Here is an 18,318-nt window from a genome sequence, read left to right as displayed (position 1 = left end):
GTGTCTTCTCTTTGGGGTATATTCCCTTGGGGAAAAAAAAACAACCCAGATTATTCTGCCAGAAAGTCTGCATGGCTCACAGTGAAGCTTCTCAACTTGTTTGCTAATTTAGGGCTCATTTACTTCTATAAACAGTTGCAAAGATCAATGTTTTCTCCCTGCTCTTTTTTTCCTCATCTCTTCTCAAAGACTTTTTGTTCATGGAGTTACAAATGCTGACTGAGGACCTACTCTATGCCAGACACCAAGTAGGCACAGGGATGAGGTGCAGACCAAAACTGATAAGGTTCCATTCTCATGAAGCTTATACTCTGGTATTGAGGAAGACAGACACTAAATGGGAAATAAAGGGGTTTCAGATATTGCTAAATTTGAGAAGAAAATACAACATCATAATGAGAAAGAGGATGTCTTAGGGCTTGGGGCTTTCCTAGGTAGATTGACTTCAGGCTTTGGAGTCTGGGCCCCAGATCATTTACATTTTTAAAATAATCTCTTTACTCAACAATTTATATTGGGGTAATGTCTTCCTTTGGCCATGTTTTATTTCTATGATCTGAAACAGCTATCGAGGAGCAAGAGGTCCTTCAGATCCATATGTTCCAAGATAGGACCATAGTAATAAGAACTCCAAGTGGACTCATGGGTTCCTAAGACCACAGACTGTAAGAGAAACTTGCCTAATTTACAAATTCTGACCAGACCACACTTGCAGTTACAATCACACTCTGACCAATTCCTGCTCCCAAAGCCCTAAAAGTGCCTCACCTAACTCCCTGCTGTGAGAGTTGATGAGACTCTGTGAAACTGATGCTCTCCCTTGCTTTGCCAGGTAAACAAGCTCAGCTCTGGGGCACCCACAGATTTCCCTGGTTGTCTTGTCTGGGGCTTTGACGAGTGTCGCTCAGCCTCTCCCTCACTCTGTTTCTTCCAGAGCTTCATGAATTCATGGCCTCTGGGTTCCTATTCCAACTTGAATCACAGAATTCTGGGGCTCTAAGGGACGCTAATTACTGTCTTATCTAACTTTCAATAGAAGGTGAAAACAGCAAGACAAAGAAAATTTAAAAGTTTTGCCCAAATTATGAGCTAGCTATTTTCATATCCAGGGCTAGAATTCAGATTTTCTGACCCACGCTGACATCAGACAACCCGAGCAAGGTCTTTTTCATGTACACTGGCTCTTTCTAGGAAACCTCAGAGGTCCTGCTGTGCATATCGTTCCTAGAAAAAGTATTTTCTTAAACGTAGTTCATTACATGTCACGTTGTCCCAAGTGACCCTGCTCTCTTGGCCATCATTTGTTGAATTAGAGGTGAGCAGTTGGTTTAAGAACATTCTATGTATAGACTTGCCAGTGGCCTATGAGGTGTCTTAGAGCTAGGCTGCTTGACTAGTTAGACTAGTTGGAAGCACCGCTTTGGCAGTTGGGGCAGACGCTGAAATACAGAGCAGGATGTCATACCTAGAAGTCCAAGGCAGTCAATGCTGAAATTAACAGGAGTTTTGAGTAAAAATAAGTTATAAGATAGAGTCATAAGAATGAGGGTGGAAAGCACTTAGGAGCAGTAAGAACAATGGGTCAGAAGGACATAGAAAGGAAATAGCTGATGGGCTTAGGAGTAGAGAATAATGAAAGCTTCTAGATCCTCAGACATCAGTATAATCTGTTTTTGAGAAATAAGTTGAATTCTGAGAGATCTCCCAGTTCTTATTCCATGAATCTGAATATAATGTCTTTCCTGTTTTTTGTTTTGTTGTTGTTGTTGTTGTTTTTTAATCCCTGGATATCCTTAACAAACCCTTACCCACTGGAGACATCAGGGTTTTTTTCTTCTGACCTAAAATGATCTGATATACCAGATTCAAGATTTTTCTATTTATATTTCTCTTCTCTGAAAAGAAAACTGAACTTTCACTCTCTACTAAACAAAGATTCCAAGTGTAAACAGAAACAAATTTGCCCCTAAAATGACACTTTTTCACGGTTCCATGGGAAACCATGATCTGTACAACTATGGTTCGTATACCTTTATAAATGTATGTCATACTGCAACAAAAAATTTAAAAACATAATACAATGAAATGACACTTATTTTACTGGGTTAAGTCAAAGGATCACGGAAACCCCAGAAAACAAATGAGCTGGTTTCCAGGAAGCAATTTCCTCCCTTCCCTTCACCTTCAGCCCTCTTTAAACCTACTGGAAGAGCTTGAATTGCTTGAGAACACTTTGGAGAAAGTAAGGTCTTGCCCACTATATGCCCATATGACTGTGCTTGTAACTAAATTAATATGTAAGTGTTATTGGGGAAATATGAGATGCTTCTGTGCATGGAGTTAAGAGAAATTGGCTTGGAGACTGAATATACAGGGCCTGAGAAGATAATTTGAGAAAACAAATTCATTTGGTAAAAGCTGGGGAAGGTGCTGAGCTATCATAGGGGTCTGGCTGAGCCAGGGATGGGTGAGATTAAGGCCCACAGATAGCTGGTTCTATAAGAAGGGAACCAAGACAGGCATGAGGTTGACTGAGGTAGGAAACTGGAAGATCCATGCAGACCTCTGAAAAGGTTGGTGTGAGAGGGTCAGGGATGGGTCACTGACAGGAATCCAGAGCTTACTGGTGACAGAGAGTCTCAGGGTCTCACTGCTCTGGAGGCCAAGGCCATTGTCAGCTGTGCAGTAGTAGTTCCCAGAATGCTCTTCAGTCAGAAAGAATCTATAGGACATTGTTCTCCATAAAGTAGCTTCTATCTTCATGAGCAGCACACCTTCATGAAAAAACTGATACCAGATGGGCAGAGAACCTCTCTGAGCTTCACAGTCAAAGCTCACCTCATCTCCCACAAAAGTCCAGGTCCCAGGAGGGCTGAGGGTGAGGACAGGTTGAGACACGGGGACTGAGGGAAAGAAACACTTAGTCAAACAGGTGCATCTGACACTTCTTGGAGCTTTCAATTAGTGGCTAGTGAGATGTCCAGTCTGAAGTCCACTGGCCCTAAGGGCAGCCCAGTGCCTCCCAGGCTTTTCTCCCCAGCTCTCTCCTGTTTTCCATGCTGGTCTTCTCCTTTCCCATCAGACCTGGCCCTTCTCTTCTCCTGTCTCCCTTTGTTAGGTGACCCTCATTCTTGTTTTCCAGAGGAAATGATGTTCTCTGGGAAGAAGTCCCTTATTTTGCTTCCACCAGACTGACAGATTTACCTTGTCCCTTCCCTTTGCCATATGACCATGGAAGCTCTGTTCCCTCACCTGCCAAGCCTCTCTGAGTCTTCTTATCAGTCCCTGCTCTACACTTCTCCCTTTGCTGGGATTGGCCTCAGGCTTCTGCCCTTGGCCCATTTCTGTTCCAGATTCACATACTCTTCCAGGATGCTCTCCTCTGTTCCTACACTCTCCCTGCATCCAGCCTGACCCTCTCTATTTACAGGTGAGAAAACTGAGTCAGGAAAAAGGTTAGGAGATCCACCTGTAGTCCCTCAGTGGGCTGTTTTCAGGGCCAGATAGGACCTGAGTCTGTCTCCTTACTCATGGTCTAATGCTGAATCATATCATCTCCTTGAAAGTGGAACTGGAGTTTGCCACCAATGAAGGAAACAGCATAGGGCTCTACAGAAGCTATTTTCCTCTCACTACCACAACTACCTTAATAGCTTTCAGTGTAAGATGGCATCAGATACTGGTAAAGTAGGTGGTGTAGTTTGGGGTGGTGCAGTAACCATAGTTACATGGTTGGAGTAACTGTGATGTTGCTACCTGTCTGTATCCTACATGGATTTGCACATTGATTATTGCCAATAATTAATTGTTGATTGGAACAACAGATATCTCCACAACTCTGGGATAGAGAAATGATTTGAGAACTACTAAGATTGATTGGAAACTCAAGCATCTGGGGATTTGAAGGATAAAGAAAGAAAAGAGAAAAACAGTGAATTCTGTAGATGCCAGGGACCAAGGAGGAGGAGAGAGACAGATGCTGCAGAGATATTAAGGGGTGTGATGGTATCTGAACTTGTTGAAAGATGAGGCCCACAAGATAGAGACAGTTGTTCAAAGGCCTGGGAACCAATGGGGATATTAGAATGGTGTTATGGACTGAACTGTGTCCCTTCCAAATACATATGTTGAAGCCCTAATCTCCAATATGACTGTATTTGGAGATAGGGCCTTTAAGGAAATAAATGTCAAATGAGGTCATAAGGGTGGGGCCCTAATCAGATGGGACTGGTGTCCTCATAGAAGAGGAAGAGAGAGGCCTCTCTCTCTCCCAGGGCACAGAGGAAAGGTCATGTGAGGACACAGAGATAAGGTGGCCTACCACAAGCCAGAAAGAGAGCCCTGATTAAATACCAATCTTACTGGCACCTGATCTTGGACTTTTAACCTCCAGAACTGTGAGAAAATAAATTTCTGTTGTTAAACCACCCAGTCTGTGGTATTGTTATGGCAGCCTGAGCAAACTAATATAGATGAATTGGGGAAGAAGCAGGAAGTAGGTAAGGGAGTAGAGATTTGTTGGGATTCAGTAACAGGAAGATTAGACCCAGGAATCGCTGGACTATTTTTTTTTTTTTGATTGACAGAAAAATCAAAGACTGCATATCATCTAAACCAAATAATGGTGAACTCTGACAGCATCTGGACCCTGAAAAATTTTCACAGCTGTGTTAGGAGAGTTTTGGTCAGACTGTGTATTTTACTGTTGATGATTCACTGTAAGGAATTCCTGAGAGTGTGGTCACAGGAAGGAGCTCAGATCTGCCAAGCAGAGGCAATGAACCTGCCGTGGTGCCATGTGAACCAAAAGCCTGTGAATTTCTGAAGCTGCAGTCTTTAGATTGTGGGGTAACAAACAACCTGATCCTGTGACTTCTGGTGGTCAGACTTAACTCACTTCTGATGGGGAGTGGCCTCTCCTCACTGCCTGGGTCCCCAGGTCATTGTCTGAGTACAGGAGTCATTCCCAGAATGTTCTGTGGGCAGAGAGATTTAGGGATGTTCCTCTACTATAGGGATCTGGGGTCCTCAGGATTTCAGCCTCATGATAAAACTGATACAGAATTGAAAGAGAGGCTCCCTTGGTTTCACAGGGAAGATCTGGAACTCTATCTCATTCTTCCCAATATCCTGTGCCCTAGGAGCCCTGAGGGTGGTGAAAGGATGTGTCATTTGGAACTAAAAGAGACAACGAGGTAGTGGGAGGGAGGGAATCCCTGCACATCCTTAAATCAATGAGGCTTATGAAGACACATGGTCCCAGATTGTTCCAGTTCTAAAATTCTGTTTGTTCTGGCTTTATCCCAGGAGCCACTGCATTTAAGCTAAAAAGTAATTTGTAAATATGAAGAGTCCAGACATATGCCAATCACTGAGTACTTTCTCTGACCTCCATTTCTAGGAGTTTCCAAAAGCTCCCATAACTCCTTCTATCCCTAAATCCCACTCCTGTTAGTCTCTAACTTCTGGTAGATTATTCAGAGTAGTAAATTATTGGCAACTATCAACATTCACTCCCACCCAACCACCTTGTGGTTTTCACGAAGTTTGAAAAGCCATCCCTCAGATAATATCTGGCAGACATACCTTTCACATTGATGGTCACTGGGTCACTGCGGAAGGAGGAATGACTATTGCTGGCAACACAATAATACTCTCCATCATGGCTGTTTTGCACCACAGGGATCTTGAATTCTGTTTTTGAGGAAGTGTGAAACTTTCTTTCTGTCCTCAGCTTGAATTTTTTGTACAAAGAAACTGTGATGGGGCCTGGAACTCCATTTACTGAGCAGATGAGCACCAGCTCCTGCCCTTCAAACACCAACTCTGGGCGAGGGTATATACGGATGTCAGGAACAACTTCTAAATGAATAAAAATGACATGTGGGATTCTTGGTATTGGGGTGTCACAGAATGAGTCATAGAAGAAGAGTCTCAGAATGGGAAGGGCTAAGTCTGCTGACCCGATGGGAAGTTGGCCTGGAGTAGAATTGGGCTTGTTCCTTGGGACGAGGGAGAAAGTGGTGGAGCGACTGTGGTCCATCCATGGTTTGGGAGAACTTCAACTCCCTAATGAAATGGTGGAGCATCTGGCACAAGAAAAAGAGGCAACCCTGCCCACCCTCCCCTCATGCCCTACCTGTTAGAATATGGACTAATCATTCTAGAAATTACACCCGGTGCCCAACAGTGGTGTTGCTTGTGGGGGAAGTGGTGGATGGTGAAGGGGACAAGAAGACCTGCCATCAGAGGTGCTTGTTCTGAAGCTGTGACAACTGCAATGGTTAGCTGGAAATCAATCATTGGCATATACAGAAAGCTTGCCCTGGAATAAGCACTTCTTAACACCTCTGCCAGTCAGTTAGATGATCAGAGGATGTGGACACATAACAGTCCTCCTAAAACTGGGAAAATCTGTGATGAAAGTGTTCTATACTCCAGGTGGTTGTGGTTTTACACTAGGATGTTGGCTTAGGGCAGTGCCTTTCTGAGTCATCCTGGGGGCTTGAAGAACAAGGGAAGATACCTGGGAACAGAGAGGGAGTAGGGTTTGAGACTGGGGTTCCATCAATTATGCTAGGGGAGATCCTATGCTAGAAATTACTATTTTGCAACTGTTGGGTAACACCCTCTCCACTTCCTTTCAATTTTCCAGTCCAAACCAGGGACCTAAGGAAAACCTGTTGACTGTGACTGGAGAACAAAGATTAATAAATTCTGGATAGTGTAGAAGAAACATAGAACCTTCTTTTTTGCTTAGGAATGGGAGTGAATTTATGGAGAATGCTACCACTTTCACCCCTTCCTCATTCAGGAAAGCATGCACCCCAGATCTGCATCTTTCCTAATGCTCAAACACGTCTCCTATGAGATGGGTCAAATTTAATCAGAAGAGGCATTTGACAATTGGTTAGCACTCATGCATGAGGACCTACACAGTTTCAGAGATGTAGGGAAAAGTAATCGTGGATAAAACACCATCCTTAAAGACAGCAAGTTGAAACTATTTACTCCCCAATCTCCTGTCCTTTGTTTTTTTATTCTTAAGTGCTCTGCTCCAGGGATCTAGCATTCTAGGAATCTGTCCATCTGGCTGAGCAGAGTCCATCCAGCCCAGTCGGAGGGCTCTGCCACAGCCCATGGCTTATGCCTATAGGCCTACCAGGAAAAAAAAATGGTGTCAAGGAAGAGAAACTTCGGAAGAAAAAGAAAGAGTTGTATCTCATGGGATTGAAAGAAAAAAATAAACAACTGTTGTGCCACTCTGCCCGGCTCTTCCCAGCCCCAGTCTTAGCAAGTCTCACCTCACTAACACTTACTTTTCACCTGTATCTGTAATCTCTGGCTCTGTTTCTGGACAGAGGGATTCATGCTCTGTGCCTGGCACCAGTAAGACCCTGAGTTTTCTCTCCATATGGTGTGGATCCAGAATTCTGGAGAGCTTCCCCAGCCTGACCCCAGGGACCTTCTGTCTCTGAAGAAGTGAAACTGGAGCTGGACATCTGGCCTCTGTGGAGAGAGCTGGGTCTCACAGGTCAGAGTCACTGCTCCTCCTTCAGTGGGCTGGGTGGAGCTGGCTCTCAGCACAGGACGTGGAAACAGCTCTAGAGAGAAGAATCAAAACAGTCCCTGGAGCAGTGAGGCTTGTAACTGCTCTGGAGAAAAACACAATTCATCCTCAGCACGAGCAAGCAGAGCATACAAAAGCAGGCAGAAGAGATGCCACCTTTGATTACTAATATCCTTCAGCCCAAAGCACAGTAATACTTTCTCTGTTCCTTGTAGGACTGTGCCCTGAGGTTCAATGGTATTACAGTCCACCCTCTTTATCCTCTACAATCTCAGGGGTCCTCCTTTAGACTAACCTATTTCACAAAATAATGAAGGCTTTACCTTGGACTTCGATTTTGACCGAGTTTGAAGAAACCAACTGATCATCTTCCTTAACTCCAGTACAGTGATATTTGCCGTTGTCCTTCAGACTTGCCTGATGAATATGGAAGTCAGTCAACATTCCCACTGGTATCTCCACAGTGTGATCTTCCAGGACTTTTTCATTCTTGTACAGCTTTATAGTTTTCAGTACTGTGTTTGCCTTTGCTCGGCATCTCAGAATTACAGATTCTTCTTCAAACACATCAAGTGGAGCCTGCAGGATCAGGTTGGCTGTAGGAAACACATGGAGAGTTGTCTGTTTCATCTGATTGTTTCTCCCTTCTTTTCATTATTATTCCAATAGATTTTATAAGAGAGGGACTAGGAAAAAGGATTCTTAAAATAATTATCATTTCTTTTTTTCTGGTCTTATCGATCTATCTATCTATTTTATATTTTATTTTTTGGCCATGATGCGCGGCTTGCAGGATCTTAGTTCCCCAGCCAGAGATCAAACCCGTGCCCCTGAAATGTAAGTGCAGAGTCCAAACCACTGGACCACCTGGGAAATCCCTCTTTTTTTCTGGTTTTAAAAGGAACACATATGTTTGAGAAAATTTTGTAAACGGAAATATAAATTAATCTTATCATCACACCACCCAGATTTTTTCAAGTTCTTTTTTCTATGTACATGTATATGAGAGTCTGTATTTCTTTTCTTTTTATGAAATTAAAATATTTATCTACTTGATAACTTGCTTTTCACTTACTTTGCTATGAACACTTTCCTATGTCATCAATATCATTCCCTAATCTGGTTTTCAATGACCACAAAGTTTTCCTACAATGGCAGTAAGGTAATTCATTTAATGAGTTTTCTTTTCTTGACCATTTAATGTTCTTCAATTTTGGTTGTATATATCTATGATTATATCAGTAGGTAAATTCTTAAGAGGGGAATTGTCAGGTCAAAGAAGCTCTTAGCTCTTTGCTACTATACTGCTTCCTTGTTCACTAAATTAAAGAGCATTATAACTAGAAAGATACTGCTTCAACTCAAAACAGGTGGCTTTAGGACAGAAATGGAAATTTCTGTCTATCTATATAACTATCTATCTGTCAAATATTAACAAATCCTCATGTAAATTATTATTCCTAATAAATTTTATAAGCCTCAAACTATACATAGTTTCAGAAACCATTCAGATAAATTGCTTCTCAAATTTCCTTTTTCCCGAGCAGCTTGTAAAATATATAAATTCCTGGGCCCTATTTCTATAGCTTTTGAATTAGTAAATCTAGCTGAGTTCTGGGTAACTTTATTATTACTAAACTTTTTTCTTTCATTTCTTTCTCACCTGGAGAAAAGAGCAAGCTCACACGATTACTCAGGGGTGAGTCCTGGGCCTGGCATCTGTAATCTCCAGATTCATGGACCTCATGGGTGTTTCCTGAGGTTTCACTTTGTGTTTTTTCCAGAAGATACCAACGGTACCATTTTATTTTCTCTGATGCATCCAAGTGAAATGCTTTGCAAGTCAGTGTCACATTCTCTCCTTGGAAGACAGTGGTCCATGGAGAATGGAGGAAAACTACAGATTTTGGTTCAGTTGCTGTGGATGAAAGAGAAAGAATCTGAGGTGGAGTGGCCTGCAGTCCCCATCACAGTGGTTTGTGAGGCCCAGACTGGAGGTCCTGGCTTTGGAGAATCCCTAAGAAACCCCCCTGGGAAGGTCACTGATTGCTCAAGTCTGTGTTTCAACCAAAGCACTCACCCAGCAGAAAGTGATTGCTGAGGGGATGACAATGAGCAAAATGATTTCAAGAGGGTGATACCAGGAAAGGTTCACTGCCAAATGTCAATGGGAAAAAAATGGTAGGTTAGTCTGTTATGGAATTGGATCCTGGGAAATGTCATCCCCTGCCCCTGCCACTTCATCATGTTCATAAACTCATAAGAACTTCCCAGGGAGTTGTTAAAATCACAATTTTGCACTTTCCAAAAAAGGATAAATCATATTAAGATTTTGGCACTGGAAAAAGCTTGAGAGATTAACTTGTCTAACACCTTCATCTTATAGATCATGTCCAGGAAATGCCCAGAAAAATCCCATCATAGCTAATTGTGGTAGAGCAAAGAATGGACAAGTTGTTAGCTAGAATCCAGAGGTGATCTAATTAAGGATGAAACACTGGGCAGCTGATTTTGGACAGGAGAGAGGTGGTAGTGAGTTCTTGCTATTTATGAGTCCTCAAATACCCAAAATACTCTGACCCAAAAGATTGGCAATTAAGTGTTAGAACTTAAAAAAAATGTGGGATACAGACAATTTGTCTCCTCCCTCAATCTCCTCTTTTTGTGTATTTCTTTCTTTTAAGGGACCATTTGTTGGATGTTCTTATGCTCCCCACACATTTCCTGGAGGATTTTACTCCTAAAACTTCAGAGAAGGCAACATTCCCACTGGTATCTGCACAGTGTGATGTTTTCAGAGAAGTTTTGCAGGCTTGTTGATTGGAAAACGTCTTATCCCAAGTCCTGTGCATTTGATATGGAGTTAAGATGTCCTGCCTTGTTATCTGGGGTCCATTTGCAATAGGAGTAAGTGCAGGACCTAGTGAAGGCCAGGAGTTGCTTGTACATTTGCTGCTTCTTCCAGGGAGGGTCAGAGGATGACCACATGGCTATCCTGGCTCTTAGGCAATGCCAATAGACCAGGTGACACTTTCACATCTTTGCCGACCTCAGCAAGAGAAACTGGAGATATTAGAGATCCTCAGGCAATCATCACAAATATTTCATATTTATTAGGGAGACACTCTTATCCAGGGACACTGAAGTACATAAGAAAGGAGAACTCACCAAATTGTCCACTGACAGGAGCTGTAAAAATATAAAGAGCCAGAGATGAGCACAGAGCAAGGAATCTTTGGCTTTTCAAAGGGAAAGCTTGTTTTTTTTTTCATTCATTTATTATTTCTTTCATTAAAATTTATTTTTTAATGTAATAGTCATTTGTCAAATGTCTATTTATACTGGTCATTGTGCTTGGACTAAAGCGTGAATAAAAAAGATGAATAAAAAAATGGTATCTGATAAAAGAAGTTGATTGGTGGGATAAACAGAAACCCTAAGCAAAATAATATAATTATAATACAGGGTATAAGTGCAGTAACAGAAATACACATGGGCATCTTGAAGGCAGAAGGGTCACCCATCCCAGTATGCAGGGTCTGTGTATGTGAGTCAGTGTGTGGCAAAGAGGGTGGGTGGACCATGAAAGATACCTGAAGGAAGTGATGCTTGAGAAGACTGAATGAGAATATAGGAGTCAGCCGGGCAAAGGTGTTTGTGTGTGGCAAGAGCTGATGGGGGGTATAATTAAGACAGAAAGGGCACAGATGTGAAGAAATATCACTGGTGTTTAGAAGTTGAATGCAGGAGTGGTCCTGGAAGGTAGAGAGTTTAGGGGAAATCAAATTAGACAGATAGGCAGGGCCTAAGTTATGGATGGTATGTAGCTATGGTTTCATCATAAAAGTAACAGAGAGCCATGGAAACGTTTCAAGTAGGAAAGTGACAAGATTAAAAGTTGTAACTTATTGGAGCACTCTGGCAGATGTAAAGCAGAAGGACTGGAGGGAAGGCAGAGCAAGAGATGATGATATTTAATTTTCTTCAGAATGTTTATCTGAAATTATCTTATTTGCTTGTTTACTTTGTTTACTTTCCCTTCTCTAGAATAGAAGCTATGTGAAAGCAGGGACTTCTCATGTTCACCAAATATCACGCAGAATTTATAACAGTGCCTGGCTTATAAGAGACATTTCATAAACACTTATTGAGTAATGAATTAATTAAAGTACTAAGTTAGTAAGTATCTCTACTTGGGAGAATACGGGTTTGAGAAAGGGGTATTGGAGAGGCAGAGGAGGCAAAATTGACTAGTTTGTAAACTGATTACACATTCCAGATGAGGGACAGATTTGATTCATTCATTCAACAGAAATTTGTGGAATGCCAACTGTATCTAGGAACTGGACAAGACAATGGAAATCCAGCAGTGAGCAAAAGGGATATTATCTCTGTCCACATGGGGATGATGAGAAATAATCCAAACCTAAGTGTTATAATCAGAGCAATGGATTATTTGCCATTTTCTAAATATCTTGGCACCATGGATTTGTATTGTTTTGTAAGTAGCTAATATTTTTCTGAGTGTATTCTCTGTGGTAGATACTCACATACATTATTTCATGTAATCTTCTTAACTATCCCTATGAGGAAAGTTCTATGATTATCCCCATTTTACAGACCAGAAACTGTTTAAGTAGCTGTTAACGGCAGAATTGAGTTTTTAATCCATTTATTTGAACCCATCCTGTTTGACCCCAAAACACATGTTCCTGGCCATTACCCTATCCTGCTCCTTTGTTTTGGTGCCACACAAGGATGTGCTTCCTATTTCTGGAGTATTCCATGCAGCTTCCAACTATGGGGTCTTTTTTTCTCACATTGTGCTGCACCTCTTCCCTGCCCCTTCCATCTCCTACCGTCTATCTGTTTCATGAAGTCATTACCAGCTACTTGGCATATAGTTTTTAACCACTTTTACGATCATTGGTAACTTTGCTTGGACAATTGTTTAACTGAGATCTTGTTACATAGATATTTCTTGTACATTGGCCTTGTTGAAGGTCCTTCTATATCATGAGCTTCCTAAGCACAGAAATGCTGCCTCCCGTGTCTTCCCATCATTCTCAGCACCTAGCATAGTGCTGTGTATTAATGTTACTAAATAATTTGTTGAACAAATATGTTTTATTCTAATATTTTCAACTTTGGTAAAAAAAGAACCAGTTGATATGTGTGAATTGATAGACTTATACACACCCACAGGCACAAAGAGAATGTCACATGTTGGGAGTGACATGAACAAGATGGTAGAAGAGGAGGTCTCTAGTCTTTGTCTCCACCCTCTACAGAAACAAAGTTTTGGCAGCCATCTACAAACAAAAACTGAGAGCTTTGAGATCTAGAGATTGTGAACCCCCATTGGAGCCCAAGACCAAGGAGGGCCACTTTGAGAAGACAAGCACATGCGCTGGTAGAAGACTCACTGACTATGATCCCAGCTACAGAATGAAAGCTGCCTTATTCTCCTGTAAACTCAACTCTAGCTCCACTTGTCCATTGTCTTGCCACCAGCCTTTTCTGCCGAGGAATTCATGCTCATCCATGCCCTTGGTTGCAAGCCCACCAGCCTCAGACCTGAGTTCTATTTCTGAAGCAGTTCTGTGACTGAGATCCAGTCACACTCTACTGTAGTCCAAAGCAGTTTTGCCTGTCCAGGGTTCTACCCAGGGACCCAGTGAAAGCCACACCTGTAGGCATCCCTGACAACAGAACTTCATGTCTTGAACTTGACTGTGGTCTTAAAGCCATCCTGTGACCAAACTCCAGTACCACTCTACTGAAGTTCAGGGAAGTCCTGACTTCCCAGGGACCAGCCAAACAACCCAATGAGAGAATGCTCAGGGATCTAGCAGAAATCACACCCATCCATGCCCTTGGTAATAGGCTTGCCAACTTCAGACCCAAATGCAGACCCAGCAATAACCATGAGATCCAGCTCCAACCAAGCTCAACCATGATCCTGGAGGCAATCCTATAAGTTCATGGAAGAAGCAAGAGTATTTAACAGTTCAAACAAGTAAATACCAGAAAGAATGTCTGCTTTTCTAAATTCACAGACACCAATGCAGAGCTACACAGATCATATTTTTCAGGCAAATATGACAACATCAAAGGAAACTAATAAAGCTCCAGTAACTCCCCTAACGATCCATGAACTGCTTGACTAACATTTCAAAATAATAGTCTTACAGAAGCTCGATGAACTATAAGAAAAAGCAGACAAGTAAATTAATCCACAAACAATAGATAAACAAAATGAGAAGTTTAACAAAGAAATAGAAAACATAAAAAAGAACCAAAACAAAAATCTTGGAGCTAAAGAATACAATGACTAAGCTGAAAAATTCAATAGACACCTTCAATAGCAGAAGTGATCATGCAGGAGAAAGAATCAGTAAATTCAAAGACAAGCCATTTCATATTACCCAGTTAGAGGAACAAAAAGAAAGAAGACCAAAAAAGAGTGAAGATGACCTAGGTGGTTTATGGGATAACATTAAACCAATCAATATATGCATTATTGAAGTCCCAGAAGGAGCAGAGAATAAGAGTGAAAGACTGTTTAAAGAAATAATTAAAAACTTCCCAAATCTAGGGAGGGAATTGAACATCTAGATCCATGATTCCCAAAGGATCCCAAATAAGCTAGACATCAAAAGTCCAAGACATATTATAATCAAACTCTCAAAAGTCAAAGACAAAGAGAAAGTTTTGAAATCAGCAGAAGAACAGCAACTCATCACACACAAGGGAACCCTAATAAACGTACAGTGGATTTATCAGTAGAAAAATTGCAGATCATGAGAGAGTGGGATAATTAAAATACTGAAAGAAAAAATCCCTGCCAACCCAAAGTACGATACATGGCAAATCTGTCCTTTGAAAATGAAGGCGAGATAAAGACTTTCCAAGATAAACAAAAGCTGGGAAAGTTAACTACCATAAAATCTGTTGTAAAGAAAAGCTAAAGGAAGTTCGTCAAGTTGAAATTAAAGAACACTAACTAGCAACATGAAAACACATGAAATTATAAAATTCACTGTTAAAGGTGAGTATATATATGGTTTGACTTATGATTTTTCAGCTTTGTGATGGTGCAAAAGCAATACACATTTGGTAGAAACCATACTTTGAACTTTGAATTTTGATCTTTTCCTGGGCCAGCAATATGTGGTATGATACTCTCTTGTGATGCTGGGCAGCAGTAGTGTGCCAGAGCTCCCAGTCAGCCACACAGTCAAAAGGGTAAACTTACAACAATTCTGTATCTATACAGTCATTCTGTTTTTCACTTTCAGTACAATATTCAATAAATTACATGAACTATTCAATACTTTACTATAAAATAGGATTTGTGTTAGATGATTTTGCCCAACTGTAGGCTAATGTAAGTGTTCTGAGCATGCTTAAAGCAGTTTAGGTTAGGCTATGATATTCAGTAGGCTGGGTGTATTAAATGCATTTTAGACTTATGGTATTTTCTACTTATAGTGAGTCTATCAAGACATAACCTCATCATGAATTGAGGAAGATCAGTATAGTTATATTCAGACTACTCTGAATACTGGGTCTTATTCTATTCAGTCTGCTATGAAAAAAATGCCATACTGGGTAGCTTATAAACAGCAGTAATTTATTTCTCAAAGCTCTGGAGCCTGGAAAGTCCGATATCAAAGCACTGGCAGACTCATCTCCAGTACAGTGCACTTCATCATAGACAGCTATATTTTCACTATAATCGCATATGGAAGAAAGCATAAGAGGGTTCTTTTTGGCCTCTTTTACAAGGGCACTAATCTCTTTCATGATGGTTCTGCCCTCATGACATAATTATCTCCCAAACGTCCCACCATCTCCTAATACTATCACCTTCGGTGTCAAAATTTTAACATATGAAGTTTGAGGGGAAACAAACATTCAGACCATAGCATCCTATATAATGGTATATAAATCACATTTAATTCCAGTGAAAAGAGTTTAAAAAGACAAAAGTATTAAAAATAACTATAGCTAAAACAATTTGTTAATGTATATACAATATAAAATATGTAAATTGTGATATCCATAACAAAATGGGGGGGAGAACTAAAAGTGTAGAGTTTTAATATGTGATTGAAATACATTTCTTAACTTAAATTGTCTGTTATATTTTATAAGGTCCCATAGTAATCACAAAGAAAAAAACTGAAATAGGTACACAAAGACCCCCAAAAGCTAAAACTATCTTGAACCAGAAGAACAAAACTGGAGACATTATACTCCCTGACTTCAAATTTTATTACAAAGCTATGGTAATCAAAGCTAACATAAAAATAAATACATAGATCAATGGATCAAGAACAGAGAGCCCAGAAATAAGTCCACACTTTTATAGCCAACTGATCTTCAAAAGGGGTGCCAAAAACACACAAGGGGGAAAGAATGGTTCTTCCTGTAAATCATTCTACAAACACTGAATATCCACATGAAAAAAAAAATTGGATCCTTATATATCACCATGTACAAAAATCAATTCAAAGTAGATTAATGACTTAAATATATGACCTGAAACTGTAAAACTACTAAAAGAGAACATAGGGAGAAAGCTTCTTGGTATTGATCTGGGACATGAGTTTTGGATATAACCCCAAAAGCATAGGCAACAAAAGTAATAACTAAAACAAATGGGATTGCATCAAAAGTAAAAGCTTTTGCACAACAAAGGAAACAACAATATAAAGAGTAACCTATGAAATGGGAGAAAATATATGCAAACCATATATCCAATAAGGGGTTAATATATAAAATGTCTAAGGAACTCTAACAAATCAACAGCAAAATACAAATAACCTGATTAAAATACAGTTAAGGACATAAATAGATATTCTTAATAGAAGACATAAAAGTGTCCAAAAGTATATAAAAAGATGCTCAACATTAATAATCATCAGAGAAGTGCAAATCAAAACCAGGAGATAACACCTCACACCAGTTAGAATGGCAAAATAGACAAAAGATAGACCAAATAGACAAAAAGATAACAAGTGTTGACGAAGAAACCTTGTACACTGTTGGTAAGAATATAAATTCACACAGTCATTATACAGAAACAGTATGGAAGTTCCTAAAAAAAATAAAAGTAAAACTATCATATGATCTAGCAATCCCACTTCTGGGTATGTATCTGAAGGCAATAAAATCAGTATCTTGATGAGATTCCTGCATTCCCATATTCATTGCAGCATTATTCACAGTAGCTAAAATATTGAAACAATCTAAGTGACTGTCAACTGATTAATGGATTAAGAAAATGTGGTGTATAATAATATTCCGTTGCATATATATATATATATATATATATATATATATATATATATATATATATATATATATATATATATATATATATATATATATATGCAACGGAATATTATTCAGCTTTAAGAAAAAGAAAAAAATCCTGCCATTGTGAAAACATAGATAAACCTACAGGACATTATGCTAAATGAAATAAGCCAGAGAAAGACTAATACTGCATGATCTCACTTACATGTAGAATCTGAAAAAGTTGAACTCACAAAAGCAGAGAATAAAATGGTGTTTGCCAGGCAGTGAGTAGGATGTAGGGGAACTGGGGAGATGTTGGTCAGAGGAAATGAACTTTCAGTTGTAAGACGAAGGAGTACTGGATATCTAATGTAGAGTATGGTGACTAATAATGTTTTGTTGAAATTTGCTGAGAGTTCATTCTGAGTGTTCTTACCACACACACACACACACACACACACACACACACACACACGGTAATTATGTGAAGTGAGAGAAATGTTAACTAGCTGATTGTTGTTATTACTGTGTAATATATGTATATCAAAACATCTCGTACATCTTAAATATATACAATTTTTATTTGTCAACTATACTTCAATAAACCTGGAGGGAAAAAGAAAGAATGTCATGAATCTTAGGTTTTTCCCTTGCCTTGCCCACTTCTCCCTGTGAGTCTCGGTCTTTGTCTCCCCCTCCCTGTGTTCTTTATCTGACAATCACAGCTGTGGTTTGCATTTGTGTGCAAAAGAAGGAGACATCTTTTGTATTAGAAAACTTTCCTTCCCATGTCCAGCACCATGTTCTGGCATTGTCATACAAGGGATAAACACTCTTCCTCTGCAGAGAGAAAACTAGGGTCTTCTCTGAATGAGACAATATGAACAAGCAAACATAATACATTTTCTGGACTTTATCAAGTAATATTTGTTGTAGAAAAAAATGAATAAACCCTTAAGTGTTGTGGTCACTGTGGTTTCCTTCTTTGTAAAGTTGAAGCTCTGACCACTCTTTCAGCCTCAAGGGAGAAATCGCTGAGCTATACAGTGAAGCCAGAGAATATAATCTCCCCAGGCAGAAAAGAATCTCTGAGCAGGGGCTGAGCCCCAAGAAAAGGCCAGGTCCATGGTAGAGAGGTGCTGTCCCAACCCCACCCAGGGCCCACGTTGAGCTGTTCTACTTACCCAGGACCAGCAGTGATACCCACAGCAGCATGAAGACTTGGCCTGCCCAGGGCTGAGACCAAAAGAGAGGTTTTCTCAGGAATACCAGGTTTGGCCTTGATCTTACAGTTAGTTGTACACTGTCACAGTAGCGCCAAGGAAGACATCTGAGAAACAGCTTTTTCAAAGAGCAGGATGCATTAGTAAATTAGAAAAAAGGAAGTGGAAGTACCCATCCTTAACTACTAATCAAAGTTTCCTGCCCAGTGATCAAAG

The 18,318-nt window shown here is 40.2% G+C and overlaps 1 protein-coding gene across 1 annotated transcript in view; it reads right to left on the bottom strand.

The window, feature by feature from the left end:
* Positions 1-18,094, bottom strand: part of FCRL5 (Fc receptor like 5) — a gene marked incomplete at both ends in the record, with an annotated part of 42,442 nt that extends 24,348 nt beyond the window's left edge. The window contains 7 exons of the mRNA XM_082660392.1: positions 2,625-2,903; positions 5,587-5,862; positions 7,320-7,604; positions 7,894-8,166; positions 9,234-9,488; positions 10,739-10,759; positions 18,064-18,094. Of these exons, the coding sequence (XP_082516518.1) occupies positions 2,625-2,903; positions 5,587-5,862; positions 7,320-7,604; positions 7,894-8,166; positions 9,234-9,488; positions 10,739-10,759; positions 18,064-18,094 (1,420 nt within the window). The remainder of the gene's footprint in view (positions 1-2,624; positions 2,904-5,586; positions 5,863-7,319; positions 7,605-7,893; positions 8,167-9,233; positions 9,489-10,738; positions 10,760-18,063) is intronic.
* Positions 18,095-18,318: the final 224 nt, after the last annotated feature.

This window comes from Grampus griseus, assembly GCF_964374135.1.
Source record: "Grampus griseus genome assembly, chromosome: 1".
Taxonomy (NCBI): Eukaryota; Metazoa; Chordata; class Mammalia; order Artiodactyla; family Delphinidae; genus Grampus; species Grampus griseus.
The sequence above is the reverse complement of the archived record's forward strand: the minus strand, read 5'-3'. Positions and strand labels throughout refer to the sequence as shown.